This window comes from Metarhizium album (assembly GCF_000804445.1).
Source record: "Metarhizium album ARSEF 1941 chromosome Unknown scaffold_26, whole genome shotgun sequence".
NCBI lineage: Eukaryota > Fungi > Ascomycota > Sordariomycetes > Hypocreales > Clavicipitaceae > Metarhizium > Metarhizium album.
This window is the reverse complement of record NW_024467600.1, coordinates 75,853-93,461: the sequence shown is the minus strand read 5'-3', so window position 1 is coordinate 93,461 and position 17,609 is coordinate 75,853. Positions and strand designations below refer to the sequence as shown.

The window sequence follows — 17,609 nt, the reverse complement described above, 5'->3', positions numbered from 1 at the left end:
CGAGGAGCAACCAGATGAGTTGACGGTGCTTGACTGCCCATGTAGAGCGATTTGGAACGGTGCCACTGCATGCCAAGTTCCAACCAAGGGATGCAAGAGGTGTGCCGTTCAGAATACAAGTTTTGCAAGTTTGCGGCCGACAATCCGGACACGTGACATGTCATGTCATGCCGTGCGGCTGCAGGTGCTCGCCCCACTTTTTCGCGCCGACCTAAAGAGGTCGCTTCACAAAGATTTGATCAATTACGTGGCTCAGAAGGAACTTTAAAAAATAAAGCGCCTCGTAATAGCAACTTTGAAGCTAGTAAGAAATTTGGAATTAAATTTACACAATGTATATCAAGTTTCCCAGGTCGCTAGCTTAACTAGCCAGGTAATACTAGACCCTGATGCCAGCGAAATGTTGACCTAGCTAGGGTAGGCAAAGTGGCAGACCTTTTCGAATTACTATCACGTGATCCACACGGGCACATAGTTATATAGCTTGCCACTAGCCATGGTTGATACATGGAAGATTATACACGTTTCCGCCCACGAGATGCCACAGATGGTAGCAATTGTACGTTGCCTTAAGCTTTCGTACACCAATACCACAAATAGTTTATTGGAGCCAAAAGCATTTTCATCTGCTGTCCGTTTACCCCCTTCGGGCCTTCGGGGACCCTCCCAGCGGCCCCCTGCAGCTAGCTCAACGCCACATCACGAGGGTCACGATATTACATACACAAGTAGCATGAGCTATATTTTTGAATTGACCAGCTGCTAAAGAGCATTTTTACTTGAACCAGCCAGATGCTTGGAGATGCTCCTCCTACTGTACATGACATCAAACCCCGTGCCGAGGCATCTGAGACTCCGTATGTACCGTGTACTACTCCGTACATAACCACATCCAATGGCTCAAGAGTCAAGGCCTGCCGCCGGACCGTCGCAAAGACCACATCGCCGTCGTAGTTCCCCGAACTCTGGTCGACTGATCCATCGATTCATTCCACTTGTCAGCCTCGCTGATAGACCCGTGACATGAGGCATGCGAAAATTCCTGGGAACGACGACTCTCGAGCTACACCACTTAGCATTGCTAATACGACAATTGGTGAATCGAGATTGCAAACTTCTATCACCTTACCCGTTACCTCAAATCTTTTGTGACGACATATAACCCTTGTCTGAAACCCGACAGTGTCATCTTCTTGTCCTTTAGATCGATAAGGTGGAAAACAAAGACGAAGACACAAAGCCTCATGTGGCAGTTCCTAGACAGCCACGTCCCATACAAGACCCTGGGTATGAATGACGTCGCGCATCCTAGGACCGTCGTGCTATGTTTCTCGCATCCAAGTGTTTCAGGTTTCCGGCCCCAGAGATTAGGCTGCTCCCATCGGCCTGGTTCCGTGGCAAACGGCATGAATCACATCCCTGACATCTGTTGGATGACTGCGTGTTTGACATGGCAGCAAATGCCACTTGTGAAGAGCACCATCCAAGTCGTCTTTCGAATCGTGATGGACCGAGTCGGTGGAATTTTCGGAAAATTGATGCCTTGTATTCTAATGCGGAGACTGTGCTTTGTCGATAACCACATTCACTGTTTCTTTTGAAAGGCTTGCAATGTTGCCCCCCCTCAGTCTAGACTCTCAAGGGACCGAAACCTCAGGGCTGAGGTACTAAATCGAAATTGAGACCTCGCTTCACATGCCTGTTCTTTTGTAGTACTAAGATCGGCAGTGCTTGGGTTTTTCGGAATCTACCCAAGCACACCAAAAAAAAAAAAAGGCAGGCTAGACTGCCAAGATATCGGATACGGGGTAGTATAGCAGCTCGAGTCGACTGGGCCAGGCTCTTTTACGTCTGGCGCTCTGGCTCGGGTTGCTTCAAACGTTTCTCTGCCCCAGAAATGGACAATGCAACCCTGTCGATAATTTCGGCAAGTTTGACCCCCGGATCAGAAGACAAGTTATCCTTCAACAGATGGGTAGCTTGTTTCAACCCAGTCTTCAGACTGGATGGCGATGGAACCGTGCCTTCTACCAAGTTTTCCATTTTCAGGTAGTCTCCTCCTGCTTCGACGAACTTGGTCAAGTACATGGTGGGTTTCTTCGATGACGTGGATTCTTTCCTCTGCTTAACGGCTTCTTCATAAGCTCGGCCGTATACGTCGAAATCAACTGCGGTCGGAGAGTCGGCCACTACGTCTGGAGTAGCCTCGTCCCAGGAGAAAGCATCTCGCGCGCCAGTGCCTATGCCGAGGAGGAGAGGCTCCTGATCGCCAATCTCTCCAGCGTGGCCTTTGTCCGAACCTTCATCCTGTTGGCTGAGCAGGTGCCGACGACAGGCCAAAAGAGCTTCTATTTCTTCTGCTTTGGCTTTATCGTCGGCCGCATCGAATGACTCGCCTTCTGACATGACACACTGGACTGATGTCGAAGAGCTGGTCACGCTAGTGTTTTTCCTGGCTCGAATTCTCGCCAGGAGGGTCCTAAATTTATGAATCGCTTTCATCATGGAAAGTAAATGATTCATTTTCCTGGTAAAAGCTCGGTTCAGTTCAAGCTCATTTGGAGGCTCAATAATATGCTCGCAGTTGTCTTCAACAGACAGTAGAGGATCAGATCCTCCTTTAGTGACCCATGGATGTTCCTGTAGAGGATGATTGTGTTAGCACAAGATCTGTCATAATTTCGTATTCAATTCTTACTCTCAATTCGGACATTGGGATCCGTTTCTTAGGGTCCTTGGCAAGGATCCTCTTCACCAGGTCCACAAATGCAGGATGTTCGTCTTGAGGAATGGGGGGATCATCTGATTTTATAGCCTCGTAGATTTCTAGGACGGTTGGGCGGTTGAACGGTATTTTGCCGTATCTGAGACAATAGAGAGTAACACCCATAGACCACATATCTGCTGCTTTACCGGAGACTTCCTGGTGTTTGCCACATAGCTCTGGCGGCATGAATGCAGGTGACCCGGCAGATTTGGATATTCGCATGTTGTCGGGCTTGTCAAACATCTCTGAAACACCAAAATCAACAATCTTCAGAACCTCATCCTCTGAAAGCAATAGATTATCAGGCTTGATGTCACGGTGGACGACCCTTTGGGCATGCACTACCGAAAAACGTTAGCCCCCCTACCCCAAAATCACAACACATTGGAATACTTGACTTCGGCGACAACGGTGGAGAAGAGGGAAGAGACCTTACAATATTCGATGCCCAATAGTAGATCCCGGAACCAGTATCGGCAAGACTCATCGTCGTATGGGTCAACGTTTTCATCCAACCCTACCTTCATGATGACGCCCTTCTTGCACATTTCCATGACCATGTACAAGGAATCTTCTTCAGGATCGTCCAAGACCTCAATCAACTGAACCAGATTCGGATGGTTGAGCTTCTTCATGATGGCAATTTCCTCTCGAATCAGAAACAAAGCATCATTCTCCTCGCCGGCCCGTAGCCCAGTCAGTTGGGGTGATAATGGCCCACCAGCTCCACGAAGACGTGGAGGACGTTGACCAGGTGAGTTATGCGGTCCAAGACGAAGAATATGAGACTGTGCTCGTTTCCTCAGCCGACTTTTTGAGAACTCCTTGACAGCCTTCAACGGGATGTGTTAGTGCATGATTGTCCTACAGGGTGGAGACGGATTAAAGAAGCCCTCCCCCCCCCAAAAAAAAAACCTTACAAACTCGTTGCCAAACTGATCGGTAGCACGGTGGACAGCTCCGTACGAGCCCCTACCAATTTCTTCGACGATGACGTACTGGTTGATGCGATGATACGTCCTTCCGTCAACTTCGTCACTGGTAAACTCAACACGGGCATCTAGAGTTTCCTGTTGGGCGAATACGAGGTCAGGTTGCGTTTTCATGCCACACAATAAGATAACGAGATGAAACCACTGCTGGAGCAACATGCTGGATTCGAGAGAACTGACCTTTATTTCTCTATGCGCGCTGGGGGCTCGTTTATGCTGTCTCATAGGACTAGAATAGTCGTGTAATGCAGGTGGCTCAGAACTGATGTTCCAATGGTTAACTAGTTTTTTCAAACCACGTGGAGAGATTCTCGTTTGAGATGTCAATCGTCCGGTGACTTACACGCTAGTTGGTCGTGATCTATCCATAGTGTTTTCGTTGTCATCAACACTATCAACAGTCAACCGAGGCGAACGCAGGCCAGTCGCATCTGGCTCATGAGAGATGGGAGTCGTAGCATTGGTGACCATGGTGAGTAGAAAAGATCGATGGTGCTGGGCTTTTTAGGTTGTTGCGCAAAGCGGACCAGGTGTGCAAGTGGCTCGAATTGCTCCAAAGGAAACCATGCATCATCAGGCTGCAGGGGAGGCTGCCACGAGGAGATCAAGGCCGATGCCAACCCATTCACGCCTAATTCACTGGACGGTGGTGGCGGGTGTTGCCGCGAAGATTCCCGTGGAAATGGAGAAATATAGACGGCTCTCAGGCTCGTACACGGCGTCAGCGGCGCCGGACTGGAGGCAATGAAATTTCAGAAACAAACAGCTGTCAAAAGAGGCTGCTCGAGTACTAGACGCGAGAAGAAGATGCGGCGGGTCAGCATCCATGTGCCCATGGAGGCGCAATCATCGAAAGGCCAAGCAGGCGAGTGAAGATCAGTCTGGCCAAGTACTTGAAGAGAAGAGACGGAGGGTCGACCCCTTGGGGGCGGGGTGCTCGGGACGCACCTCAACCAGTCACCACCAAGTCACTGGCCCATTGCTTCTGCCTGCGCTGCGCGACACCAACATCTTAAACGACCTCCTCCGCCGATTCACTCATCCACATCCGCCGCACCGAGAATTCGCCCGCGAGGCCGTTCGTCGATCCCTCTACGCCATCTCTCGTTCCGCCCATTTCTCACCACCGCTCCCTACACCCTCCGTCCTCGCCCGCCATCACCACCATGGCCGTCTTCTCCTTCTACATATTCGACCGGCACAGTACGCCCCCTCCCCTCCCCCGGGGCGTGACATCCTCGGAACCAAGCCGAACCACAACCAAAGCGTCGCTAATCAGAATCACCAGCCGAATGCATATACACCAAGTCATGGCTCCCTGCCCAACGGCCCTCCTCGCGCACCGCCAACAGTGCCTCCGACGACGCTAAGCTCATCTTCGGAACCGTCTTCTCCCTGCGCAACATGGTCCGCAAGCTCGGCGGCGACGACGACGCCTTCATCACCTACCGCACCGGCCAGTACAAGCTTCACTACTACGAGACACCCGCCAATTTGCGCTTCGTCATGCTGACCGACACCGGATCGCCGAGCATGCGCAACGTGCTGCACCAGATATATATCAACCTCTGGGTCGAGTACGGTGCGTGCCCTGCAGCATTCTGCATTCTTTGCCTCGTTTATCCTTTCTCTCCTTCCGTTGAATTTTTTTTTTTTCCTGACAAGATGCACCCCTCTGTAGTTGTCAAGAATCCGCTGGCCCCTGTTGAACACAAAGGCGGCGAGGGGGTCAACAATGAGCTGTTTGAGATGGGCTTGGACCAGTTTGTTCGTGGTTTGATGTGAAGACGTAGCCAGGGGTGCAATTCAGCAAGATGTCCAAGACGGCCGATTCCGGCACCGGGCACAATCGTCACGGTTCTGAAGATCTCCGTCTTGTCCATGTCAACACTGGACGACGGGGCCGTATCTCGTGCCACAGGTCTCAGATGCCTGAGCCCGTTTGGCGGGCCAAATTGCCGTTTGGTAGGTATTCCTGATGGTGGGTACGCCACATGCCGTGCTCGACATCGGCCACAAGTAGGTATCCAGAACTCAATCGCCATGTCCAACTGCAAGGCTCGTTTCCTTGGTCAAGGATGGCACATTGCATGGCCTGGGGTCTATATTTTTCTCATTTATGAAAAAGACAGATGCCAGAAACTTGAATTAGAGTCCAACTATGCTGCATGTTCTACCGGTAGCAATGACCCATGCCACATTGACTATAAGCCTACTCCAATGCCATTCATTCGTACGTGACGCCATTACGCCCCAAAAAAGTCGCAGCCCAACCACTTGGCCGTGATTGTAATTTACTTCGTAAATGCCAAGGCGAAACGATACTTAACCGTTCATCTCACGGTTATGATTTCTGCTGCATCGCCTTATCCCACGCATCTTCAAACCCACCCCGTGAATCAACCATGACGATGCTCTCTCCCACACTCGTCTGCTTGTTCTGCTCTAGGTGTTGAATGAGTTGCGAGTCCGCTTCTCCTCTTCTCATGTTCACCGCGCTGTCCATGATGCCCTCATCACGGATCTCGTTTTCCCAATTACTTGAGTAGACCACAGCGGCGAAAGACTCCAAGGCGCGCACCGTCTCCATCTCTTGGAGATATTCATTGGGTACACCGTTGCCAATGGCGTGGGCTTGGCGTGTCAAGACGGATAAGATCTTGGGAAGGAGGACGACTTTGGAGTGACGGAGCTCCATCGATTCGGGAGGCGGGAATGGTGACTGGCAAGGAAGATCAAAAGCTTCAGTGGCCAGCTTCTTGTCGACCAGCGCCTCGAAGGCGGCGTCCAGGATAAGAGTGAGGACGTGCGAAAAGGAAGGTGACTCAATCAAGTCAGCAGTCTCATCAAGTAGCCTTCGAAGTGCCGCAGACGATGGCTCAGCTGCAGCGCCGCCTTGCATGGAGTTGTCTTCCAGGATGCCGGACTGGCGAATGACCTCTTCCTCCTGATCGCGGGGAGGGAGCAAGAAGGTCAGCCAGTCTGTCTGTCTACGCTCATCCGCGGTGGAACCCTCAACCAGCTTGCGGACTTCCATGGTGAGATCACTGAATCGGTCAAAGCTGACCAGGTCGCGGGGGCTGAGGCCGTCAAAGACAGTTCGTACTGCACTTTCAACGCGTTTCATGACCTGGATCCAACCCTTGTTCAGGAGCCACCAGCTGAATGTGAGGTACTTGCGGTTGGTGTCAAAGTCACTGCCGTAGGCCTGCTCTGGATTGTCATCGTCGTTGTTTTCGAGGCTGATGGTAGCCTGCTGAGAACCAGTGGCGAGAGCCACAACGCTGGACAGGTAGCTTCGGCGGCCAAGGAGATTCAACTGGACGCGGGTCAACATGGTGAGAAGGGCAAGCGTGTACATGAGCGTGAAGGCTCTAGTAACGGCTGTGCATGACGGCAAGTGACAGGAATACCAGTTAGCAATCATGTGCAGACTTGATTTCGGGTACAGTACAGCCTCGACCCACCACTGATTGTCAAGTCATCCCAAAGCTGTCGCTTCGTCTTGCGGGACACTCTCGGCGCAGTGGCACCGTCCTGCCGGCCGTCTTGACCAGCGGCGGCAGAAAAGGGCGTAGGGGAGGCAATCTGGCTGGCATGAATCCCACTTTCGCTATGCATACTGGTGGACGTAGCCAAGCTTTTGCCATCTTCTTCGGTCATGGTAGTATCGGCAATGCTGGGCGGGCTGGTCGTTGATTCGGCGGTGCCGGTCTTCAGGCCCTTTGTCGAGCCTTTGATTTGCTGGATCTCGTACGTGATTTGTTCCGTGTTCATGGCGCTCATGACATTGCTAGTAGCCGTAGGGAGAAGGGCAAGGACGGTAAATGTACAGTCCTCTTGGTTTTGTTCGAATCGTCGTCGGAGGCTGTGATGCCAATTAGCACCAGCACATTGTGTAGAAAGCTTTGCCAACATGAGTCCATGGAATTGCGGATGGAGGACACGAAAGATTGGAGGCACACACTTCTCCTTGGCAATGCGATCGCTGCTCATGCGCTCACGCGCATCATTGATCTTGTTCAAGACATATTGGGTAGCAACGTATCCGGCACCGGCGATGCCGACTCCGATGGCAATGGGCGTCCGGTTGTTGCGTAGCCAGCGCCGCGCGGACGAGAACATGGCTGACGAGGAACGGGGAACTAGGAAATATTGGTGACTTGGACCATGGAATAGGCGGGCAAGGCGTGCCCATCAAACGCGAGGTGTTGTATAATCTAATCAGGCGCAAGCAGCGACTCTCGTGATGGCAATTTTCGAAATACCGGGTGGGAGCAAACAAAACGTGAGCCAGAAAAGGCGGGGGCGAAAAGAAGGAGAGACAAAGGGAGGAAAACACATCAGAGGTGACGGAGATGTGCTGCAGGAGAGGAAAGTGAAGAAGGGCTGGGTCGATGTGGTCAAGAGCCAAGACGTCCGGAGTAGAAGAAGCAGCTCCGGCCTCGACTATTTCGGATTGGGGGATGGGAGCTCTGGGGGAGCCGAGGCCTGCTGCACAGAAGAAAGAGAAGGTGAAGGCTGGACGGGGTACCTGGTTACCTGGGTCCCTCGGTACACATGCAGCGGTGCTGGACTGTGGCGAGTGTGAGTGTGAGTACTCCCGACATGGATGTGGCTGGTGCTGGGGGGAGGACGCGGCGCCTGGGCAAGTCCAGTCCAGCCTTCAATGTCCACCACCACTGGTGTGCCAGTGCCAGCTTTCTCTTGGGCTGCAGCAGCGCCGTCAGCCCGCCAGCTGCACATGTGCACGCAACCCACAAATGCCTGGTGCAGACGCCAGATTCCGTCACTGACGGATGGCCGAGTCGAACGCTGCTGCCCGTGGCCCGGCAGCCCGGCAGCCCGGCAGCCCGGTCCATCCCAAACGTGCCTGGCCTGGCCTGGCCTGGCCTGGCCCCTCGATGCCAGATCAACTAGACGAACGTCCAACCGACCGACCGAACCCCCCGCCCTCGCCCCGCCAAACCAAGCTCTGACGTCGCGGCTGATCAAGAACCACCACCTGCGCCAACCAACTCCGCCTTGTCCGCCCGCCAAACCAGCTTACCTCGCAATAAATACCGGCCCAGCTTCCCCCTCTCCGCGCGCCCTTCTCACCTCGACGAGCTCCGTGCCGGACACACGCTCCCTTGCCTCTCGCCCAACCCGCAGCCCGGCCGCCCTGAATCCCCGAATATCCAAAACCCTACCCGCCATGGACCGGCAGAAGGATCCGCCCGAGTTCATACTCGACGTATTTACCGATCCCCGCTCCGTCCGGGACGTCGTCAAAGGTCAGCCATCACACACGGCCAAAACACACGTGGCCCCCGACGCTCCAATTCGCACGACGTCGCAATATAACCCCCCTTGCCTCCGGGGGCCCGTTTTCAGGGCTCTCTCGGCCGATGATTGTCGCTTTTTGCTTTTTGCTTTTTTTTTAATTTAAAAAAGTAGAGCCCCAAGCTAACACGTACGCGAAACAAAGGCATCCTCCACACCATCTTCTTCACACGCTTCTTCCCCTCCCTCACGCCCCGCACCCGCGACGTCCTCGACCTCACTCTCCCGTACGTCGACGACGACGAGCTCGAAACCATGATTGACCAGCGCGCCTCAGCTCTCGAGCGCCAACTCGACGCCGAACGCTCCTCCGGCGTCGGCACCCATGCCGCAACCAATGGCGGAGGGCGCGGTCAAGTCGCCATCAAGTTCTTCGAGAAGCGCCGCCGCAAGGCCTGGCTGTCCCGCGGCGACGAGGAGGTCTGCTGGGAGACTTGGACGCTCAAGGTGACCGTTGCCGAGCCCAGGACGGAAACTGGTATGCCTCGCCTCGACCTCGCTTGCGTTCCTTCCTGTCTTGTCTCGTCTTCTCCCCCCCCCGGTCAAAGCTAATGTGCGCCCTCCCTCGTAGAGCGAGCCAAAGTCCGGCGTGCCATGGAACAAACCCTTCTCACTACCGTCATGAAAATCGTCACCTTTGCCAACGCCCATAAAGACCACATCCCGCCCATTACCGCGCAGGGTGGCAATCCGTTCCCTTTCAAGATTAACATTGATCAAAAAGAGACGGGCTGGGCCTCCCGCATGAGAATCTACTAGCTCTCCCCTCCCAGGGACTGCAGGCGAGCACGGAGAAACCCCCGATATACAGCACTATCCTGCTGAGGAGACCATCGTCTGATTCCTGATATACCTGACCTGCCAAGGCCACCTGTACATATTATGCCATGCTTTTGCATCCAAATCTGGCGTTGGTGGATGGAATGGCGCATGTTGCTTTGAAATAGATACCCCCATAGTTCACACGAATCCATTGCCAACCACGCCTCTACATCACTTCCGTGCTCATCGTTCCTCCGCCAGCCCTCCTTGGTTGACACAACTCTTCTCTACATCACCCATCACACGGGGGCAACGGTGCCTGACCTCAGTTGATAATGTAGATGTGTCATATAATTCCCTAAGAGACCGCAACGTTTCTAGTGACAACATCTTAATAACGATCCAAGCGTACAACAGTTCGTCCAAGCCGTGCCCTTTCTAGTTTGCTATTCCTGACTCCCATCATCCAAATACAAGTTAAAGCAAGAAAGCCGCGCCCCAAGGTGACAGTCGCCGGCCAACAACCGACGGACCTGCCAAAATGAAAATGTGCCAAAAAAAAAAAAAGAGCAAAGAGACCTGATAATAATCATCGTGGCTATTCCAGCACCAAAAGAAGAACGAGGGAAAGGGAACAAAGAAGAAAGAAGAAAGAAAAGCCGAAAAAGGAAGAAGACAACCCCCGCCCAGTCTCAACATATACCGTATGTGCATCATTAACGTGACAATTCAGCTGCGAAGCTCCGGTCGGGAATGAGTTCCCGACCAACATCCACACTTCTAATATTCTCTCTCGTCTGAGTTACATTTGCCTTACAGGTTTGCTGATAGCATCAGAACAGACCGCGGCAGCTCAGAGTACAAATCCTCCCTTTCATCAGTTCATTAGTGTCATAAAAATGATCTTCAGACGTTAAATGCTGTGCTCTTCCGTATCAATTTAGAAAGCAGTAGTGTGGCTCCGACTGAGCGATGGCTTACTGCCCTTTTGTTGTGGCCGTGAAGACTGTGATCCAGATCCAATTTTCTCAAATCCCTGCAAGATATCTAGGCCGGTGAAGTCTGTGTTTCCACTGCTACTGTGAGCGCCAATGTCACTGGTATCAATGCCCAGCGTTGGCCAGTCATTGTCGACTGCAAGCCCTAACAATGCAGAGAATTTGCTTGGGGAACCCTGCCGTGATGGTGATTGCTGGAATAGTTTGGACGGTGAGCCCATGCCCTCGAATACTTTGCTAGGTGTCTCCAGGAAACGTGACGGTGAGTGCTCAGAGACCTTGAGAAACGGGACAGAGGTGACCGAACTACTCGTAACCGAGTTTGCAATTTCACCTAGTGCTGACGTCGATACAGACCTGTCCAACCGAGCCCGCTTCGCTGAACGCTTGACTGGGGAACCAGCATCTACTGAGCCGATGCTGGGAAAGAGATGATCATCCATAGAGGTGAAGTCGTGGAAAATGTCGAACTCAGTCGATGTCATTCCCATGTCATCAAAGGCATACACAGAATCGTCCAGGTTGAATGCAGGACTCCACGGAATGCTGTCCTCTCCAATTCCAGTTACACGTCGCAGTGGCGATTGCAGCATATGTCGGACCTTATCACGGTGAATGCGCAAATTTGTATTTGGCGAGGCTGAAGGGGGTGGTCGGACGGGAGGCTTCATTGTCACGACGGGCGTCAACGGTGGAAGTGTCTGATGCTGGTCATTTGACTGCCGCAAGGGTGAGGATGACACGGGACCATAAAGGGTCAGAGACCGAGACTTGGTCGGGCTCAGGGGACTCGAGTTTCGAATGCGAGCGATTTCCTCCTCAGCACGACCACGGGTAAGGCGAGGCCGATCAGCCTCTGAAGTAAGGAGCAGAGCTTTTTGGTTTGGTCGCATTGCAGAGGATTCCAATGACGAGATGTAACCACTGTCATCCATTGATGCAAACTTCCGTTTATGAGATCGAGATATCGAGGAAGCTGGGTTTCGAGACATGGGAGGTGGAGTGCCACTCCGCGCCTCGGCGTGTCTCGAGACGGGAGGAGAAGAATGCATGTTGGCAGGCAATGGCGAATAGAGGGATGACTCGATGGGCAAATCATTGTCCGCAATCTTGTCTGCTACATCTTCTGGGCCGGCGTTGTCTGAGATTGGGATCGTGGCATCGGACGAGAGCTCCGCCTGCGTGGGCTGCGTAGCCTGCGAGGTTGGCAGGGATGGGAGCGTCGTGTGATGCATTGGGACTGGCGGGGGAAGCGTCGGTTCTTGGAAGGGGGTCGCGGCTGATCCGGATGGTTCGAGACGTGTAGACATGACTGGTATGTTCTCTGCTGTAGGTGCCGATTTTCGCGTGGGCTTCTCTTTAAGGAATTGGAATTCAGTGCCAGGCTCTATGCCCCAGTAGTTACCCTTGCCAGGATCGTCCTTGGGTCGCTCAATCTTGATGAAGTTCTTGTGCAGGCTCAAGTTGTGTCGAATACTATTCTGCCATCCAGCATCGTTGGGATTGTAGAAGGAATAGTTATCACTGATCCATTTGTAAATCTGGGCCAAAGTGAGGCGCCGCATAGGCGACCGAAGAATAGCCATTCCGATGAGCTGAGCATAGCTGTGCTGCGGCTTTGTTCCGTCGTCGGTAATGGGAGGGAATGAATCATGGGCAGGAATGTCCGACTTGGTCTTCTTGACCGGTCTCGAGTCATTGATTTGAGGAGCATCCATCAATCCTCGTTTGCCGTTGGGCTTCTGGAAATAGCTTTCGACGGACAGGTTGATTGTCGGCGGGGCAGGAAAAATCTGCGGGTGGATGTTCTCCTTTCCAAAGTTAAGCATGTCAACTTGTGGTCGCTGGGGACCCGTCTTGAATTTGGACAGCTGAGGCTTCTTCTGCAATGAATCTGTGGTAGGCGCCCTGCCCATTGGTGGCGCCATCGACACCATGTGCAATTTGTTGGTCTGCGAGGATGTTTTCAATGGCGATCGTGGTGACGATGACCTCATCTTGTGTGGCGATAGGCTCGTGCTATGGGCCGTCGGGGGGTTGAGAATGACGTTGGAGTTGGAGCTTCCCAAGGGGCGACGAGCAGGCTTTGTGACCGAAGGCATGGGGGCGTGGCTCGTCATGGGAACGCTTCGATCGAAAACGTTGTCTTGGAATATATGTAGGGGCTCATTAGGGCCGGAGAAGGGCGTGGCTCTGGCCATTGTGGCCGAACAGAGCTGCAGGCGGGGAGCTGAACGCGTGTTTGACAGCCAAATGTCGGAGCGAGAGGTCCAAGTCTGTGTTGAAGTCGTCAGTCAAGCCAAGTCCAGGAGGCTAAACGGCTATCCGGGTGCGCACTCAAGGGTGAAGTTTGGCCCAGGAGCTAGAGAGATTGGATGAAGCAGGACGGCAAGTTTGAATAAAAAAAAAGAGCAAAAGTAAAAACATATATATATACAGGGATAGAAGAGCGGCCGAGAACAGATGCCACGTACTTGAATGAAGCTGTACTCTGAAATTGAGTGTGGGTCGCGAATGCAGGGCGCGGACGCTGGCCTTGAGAATTGGCCTTTGGGTATGATTGCCGATGGTTGTATGGCGTTGGAGGCGAAAGGGCGGTGGATTTGACGCGTCGTGATTTGATAGAGCAGAGCCGATCACGACTAGCGACGAATTTCTTTCGTCTTGTGCTCTGGCAAAGGCAAGCAAAAGGGTCAAAAATAAAAGACAGCAACGGGTGTCCTTTCTTTGCGTCGAGGGCTGTCAAATGTTGAAGCTGGAGAAAACGGGCGGCAAGAGAGGGAAAAGAGAAACGAAGGATTAGATGGAAGAAAGGAAGGGGATGGGAAGGGATGGGGGAGACTGAAAGGTAAAGGGCAAAAAAGGCTACCCGGGTATAAAGAAGGACTAGCAGCGGTACTTGTGCGCGCTACGCCGGGCGGCGGAGCACGAAGGAAGGTCAAGAGGTAGGTAGGTATGTGCTATGGGTTCCATGGATGCGCCAATTGCTCATGGATCAATGCCTCATGGATGCTCGATATTGAGCATTGATGAATCGCATGGCGGTGCGGGAGGCTCAAGGCAGGCAGGGCAGGCAGGGCAGGCAGGACAGGCAGGACCTTGCAACTTTGGCTCGGGGCTCGACATCGACCTCAAGCGCTGCGCAGGTGGGGCGGGCAGACCAGGTTTGGTCAGGTCTGGCCAGGTCCGACCAGGTTCGACCCGGGTGGGGCCCTAGATGGGGCGCTGTGGGCAAGCCATTGGCTGAGAGGCGCTCTAGGCTGACACGAAGATCAGGGGTGTCTCTGGCCGAGCGTCGATGGACTTGAAAGTTGAGGCTATCTCCAGAGCGCGAACCAGAGACACACGTTTGGCGTTTGGCGCCGCGAGGGCCAAGTTCCGGCCAAATGTCTTTGGCAGACTCCCCTCCCCCCTCTCCTCTGGGGGATTTGAGTCGAGTTCGCGCTGCCCTGCGGTGCTGGTTCGGCGTCCCGGACACGCACCGCCCTCCCGTGCACTCGCTCACAATCTTAATCATCACGGTACATGTTGTGCGGAGTACGTAGGCTGGCAAGCCTGCTGGCGGAAGGGAAGGGAAGGGGGGGGGGGGCTCGAGCGGGGTTTCGGAATGAACGAGATGGGTCGATGATAGCGATGACGGGCCTATGGCGCAACTCGAGTTTGTGACCACCGCTATGGATGGGTTCATGCATCCATCCGGTATTCCGAAGCACATGCGCTCGACGAGTCCCTTTGGCATGGACGCCGCGCCGTCGTGCTCACACTGCAAGCGCGGCGTCTCATCTGGTGGATGTTGGCTGCTGGCTGCTGGCTGCTGGCTGCTAGACGCTGGATGTTGGATGCGATGCTACTTCGCCAAATGTATGTACGTATGTCCAACTCACCGTCCTCAAGATACCGTGACGTTTCCGAAGAGCTGACATCCAAGACTGAAGATGGACAAGTTCCTACGGGCCTCGCCTCATCTCGCCACCAGCAGTCACGCCGTATCGCTTCAATGTTCCTCTACGCGCCAAGTGGATGGAGGCCGCGCACGTATCGACATATCAATCTACCTGGCTGGGTACGTCCCTATGTAGTTAATGTCAATGACGATGATAGTCGCTGACATGTACTTGGCGTGGCTTGCGAGAGCGAAGAGAAGGACAGGCACGCCACACGAAACCACCGCCCACCACGTCAATCTTGGCTCCCTCCTCTTGCCCACTTTTGGGCCGTTTTGCGACTTAGATGCAAGACACATGTCTGACATTGCCATTCACCACACAGCAAATCGCATATCCCAAGTGGAGAAAAGGTTGAGTAATTCCCAGAGACCTCGTCCTGTCATTTGCGAGCCTGGCAGTTCGCGATTACTACTACTGCTACTACTACTGCTACTACTACTACTACTACTACTACAACGATAATCGTCCCAAGGCCCAAGGGAGGCCGCTCAACTTGACACATGATGGACCACAGAGCAATACTAATTGAGAAGAATGTCAGGGATGGGCGGGGTCGCCGATGATTAACTGGCTGGCAATCGGCCGGATATACGCGGAGCGGAGGGCGGGATGGCACCGTTCAGCGGCATCCAGGTCGCAGCGTGGCCGTGATGTTCGAGTGTCGTCGTGGCGGGTCGCGTGAAGTCGGCCGCCCAGAAAGGAGGGGAAGCCGGTCCAAAAGGCGGACGCGTCTGGGGAGACGCGTTCTTTGTTTACCTTTACGCGTGTAGCCAACCAATCAGAACAACCCACCCGACACCACCACCGTCGCCGGCTGATGACGATGCTGAAGCATCCGTCTTCTGCTGCAGATGGCACATCCCACTGCCAGCAGTCACGGCGTGCAGACAATGGCGGAAATTCGTCATCACAATTAGTGCATCTTTATGACGAGTTGTTCTCTCGCCTCGGGCCGGACTGAGAAAGAAAAGAAAAACGCATTCCAGAACAGCTCGGGAAGGAAGACGATCGATCGACTTCCCGCCTCGTATTTCCAATCTCCCAAAAGGCCAGCCAGCAAACCTGGCCCCCCCCCTTTCCAAAAATGAGGAGACAGAGAAGGCGCAAGGCTCAAATTGGGCCGTCTCGTGATGCGGCTTTTGGCCCAGAAGCCCATTCCAGAGACCCGGTCCAAGCGGCCGCCAGCAGGACCGCCTCATGACCACTCGAGCGATGTTTCCATGTGCCTTGGAGGAATGAAAGAAGCGGCATGAATGCTCCTAGTCCTCCGTACTGCCACTACCCACCCTCTGCGGGCGAGGACGGGCGAGGACACGACGACGACTCGACTATCCAACCCTCCATCCCAGCAAATCCATCAATCAGCAGGGCCAACTTGCTCCTAGCCTGCCTGCCGATGGCCTCGATCGACCGCCTGGTCCTCATTCCGTAAATGGCTGCGGCTCCATCATGGAGTAGTTAGTACGACTCCCATCATGTGTCTGCCCACTCGTCGAGCAACCAGCAACCAGAGCTGGCGCGATCTCGATGTCCGACAGAATGCTCTCTTTTCAGCCCTCCAAGCCCCCGAGCAGCCGTCGAAACGAGCCCAGCAGAAAATCCCAGATCCCTGCCCCCCCATTGTCAAACAACCTCAACCTCAGCAGCCCTCTCGTCGGTCCCAGACCCGCGCCGGTCCTGTAGGCTGGCTGTACTCCGTAGGGCTGGCAAGATGGACCATGCACCCCATAGTCACCAGCACTATAACCAGGGATCATGTTTCCCACAGCCATGCCGACAGGGAGACCGTTTCCAAAAAGCCCGTGTCAAGCCCAGTCCCTCGGGTTCGTGCATGAAAAGGCCCATCCATCCAAATCTGCCACTAGTCACGCAACGACGTGACGGCAGCATGGCCATTCCGGCTACTCAGCAGAACAAGACTATCCAAGGACCGCCGTCCCATCCAACGCCTGACGTTGATTTCTTCGAGAACAAGGAACCCTCGGTATCCTCTCGGTCCTTTGTTTCTCTCTCTCTCTCCCTCTCTCCCCTCTCTACTCCGTAGGCCCACTCGCTTGCTCCCCCCAACGTAGTTACAAACTCCACCGCTCGTCTGTATGTACTCCGTACCTGCATGTTCCTCGGATCACTCCCAGATCCCCATCCCCCTCCCCCTCCTCGCTTTCCACTTTCCCCTTTCCACTGTCCACTTTCCCACGTCCCCTTCCAACATCATGAATCAGCCAGCCAGACGCGCCGCTCTGCCGAATCCGGCATGCGCATGCGCATCCGCACAAAGACAAAGACAGACCCCGAGTCCCAGTATCGTCAACTACCTCGTTGAACTTGGCACCCGGCCGTTCAACAGCTAGCCCCGGGCGGCTTGCACGTAAGCCGGAGGCGCTCAATGTTGCCCCTCCTTGTCGCATTCCACATCCGCGCCGCCTTGCCGAGTGCTGAAAACGCCTCTCAATCGGCACGTAATCACGCCTTGTCTCACTTGCAATGCAGACCGCAGACAGGTTTAGATCTTGTCTGGATAAAAGCATCGGCGCCGAGAGCCCAGCAGCCGACACCAAACATACTGATTTGGTCGTCGTTGATAAGGTGGCCTGCCCGCCCCTCCCCCACCCAGACTTGGCATCGGAAAGGAGGAAATCGGACATGCGTTGGCGTTTGTCCCGTGGTGACCCCAAGACGGAGTTGATGTAACTACTCGAGCACCTATATGTAGCACTACGTGTCGTGATTGTATGTTTGTTCAAGTCCAGTCGCCACGTTACAAGCGCACATCAAGTAGAGAGCGCACATCAAGTAGAGAGCGCACATCAAGTAGAGA

The 17,609-nt window shown here is 53.9% G+C and overlaps 5 protein-coding genes across 5 annotated transcripts; 2 read left to right on the top strand and 3 right to left on the bottom strand.

Annotated features, from left to right (window-relative positions):
• Positions 1-1,845: 1,845 nt before the first annotated feature.
• Positions 1,846-4,230, bottom strand: MAM_06992 (CMKK2 protein; the record flags this gene model as incomplete). Its single annotated transcript, XM_040825790.1, has 6 exons — positions 1,846-2,640; positions 2,699-3,108; positions 3,204-3,600; positions 3,688-3,837; positions 3,940-4,021; positions 4,103-4,230. The coding sequence occupies 6 exons, from the start codon at positions 4,228-4,230 to the stop codon at positions 1,846-1,848; spliced, it is 1,962 nt and encodes a 653-aa protein (XP_040676173.1).
• A 695-nt stretch (positions 4,231-4,925) lies between these two features.
• Positions 4,926-5,544, top strand: MAM_06991 (Sybindin-like protein; the record flags this gene model as incomplete). The annotated part of the gene is made up of 3 exons (XM_040825789.1): positions 4,926-4,962; positions 5,048-5,341; positions 5,441-5,544. The coding sequence occupies 3 exons, from the start codon at positions 4,926-4,928 to the stop codon at positions 5,542-5,544; spliced, it is 435 nt and encodes a 144-aa protein (XP_040676172.1).
• A 559-nt stretch (positions 5,545-6,103) lies between these two features.
• MAM_06990 (Peroxin-3 family protein) lies at positions 6,104-7,884 on the bottom strand (the record flags this gene model as incomplete). Its single annotated transcript, XM_040825788.1, has 3 exons — positions 6,104-7,143; positions 7,227-7,627; positions 7,727-7,884. 3 exons carry the CDS (start codon positions 7,882-7,884, stop codon positions 6,104-6,106), a joined length of 1,599 nt encoding a protein of 532 aa, XP_040676171.1.
• A 1,072-nt stretch (positions 7,885-8,956) lies between these two features.
• Positions 8,957-9,843, top strand: MAM_06989 (DUF1649 domain protein; the record flags this gene model as incomplete). The annotated part of the gene is made up of 3 exons (XM_040825787.1): positions 8,957-9,035; positions 9,230-9,562; positions 9,656-9,843. The coding sequence occupies 3 exons, from the start codon at positions 8,957-8,959 to the stop codon at positions 9,841-9,843; spliced, it is 600 nt and encodes a 199-aa protein (XP_040676170.1).
• A 943-nt stretch (positions 9,844-10,786) lies between these two features.
• MAM_06988 (forkhead box protein L2) lies at positions 10,787-13,045 on the bottom strand (the record flags this gene model as incomplete). Its single annotated transcript, XM_040825786.1, has 1 exon — positions 10,787-13,045. One exon carries the CDS (start codon positions 13,043-13,045, stop codon positions 10,787-10,789), a length of 2,259 nt encoding a protein of 752 aa, XP_040676169.1.
• Between the last annotated feature and the right edge of the window lie 4,564 nt (positions 13,046-17,609).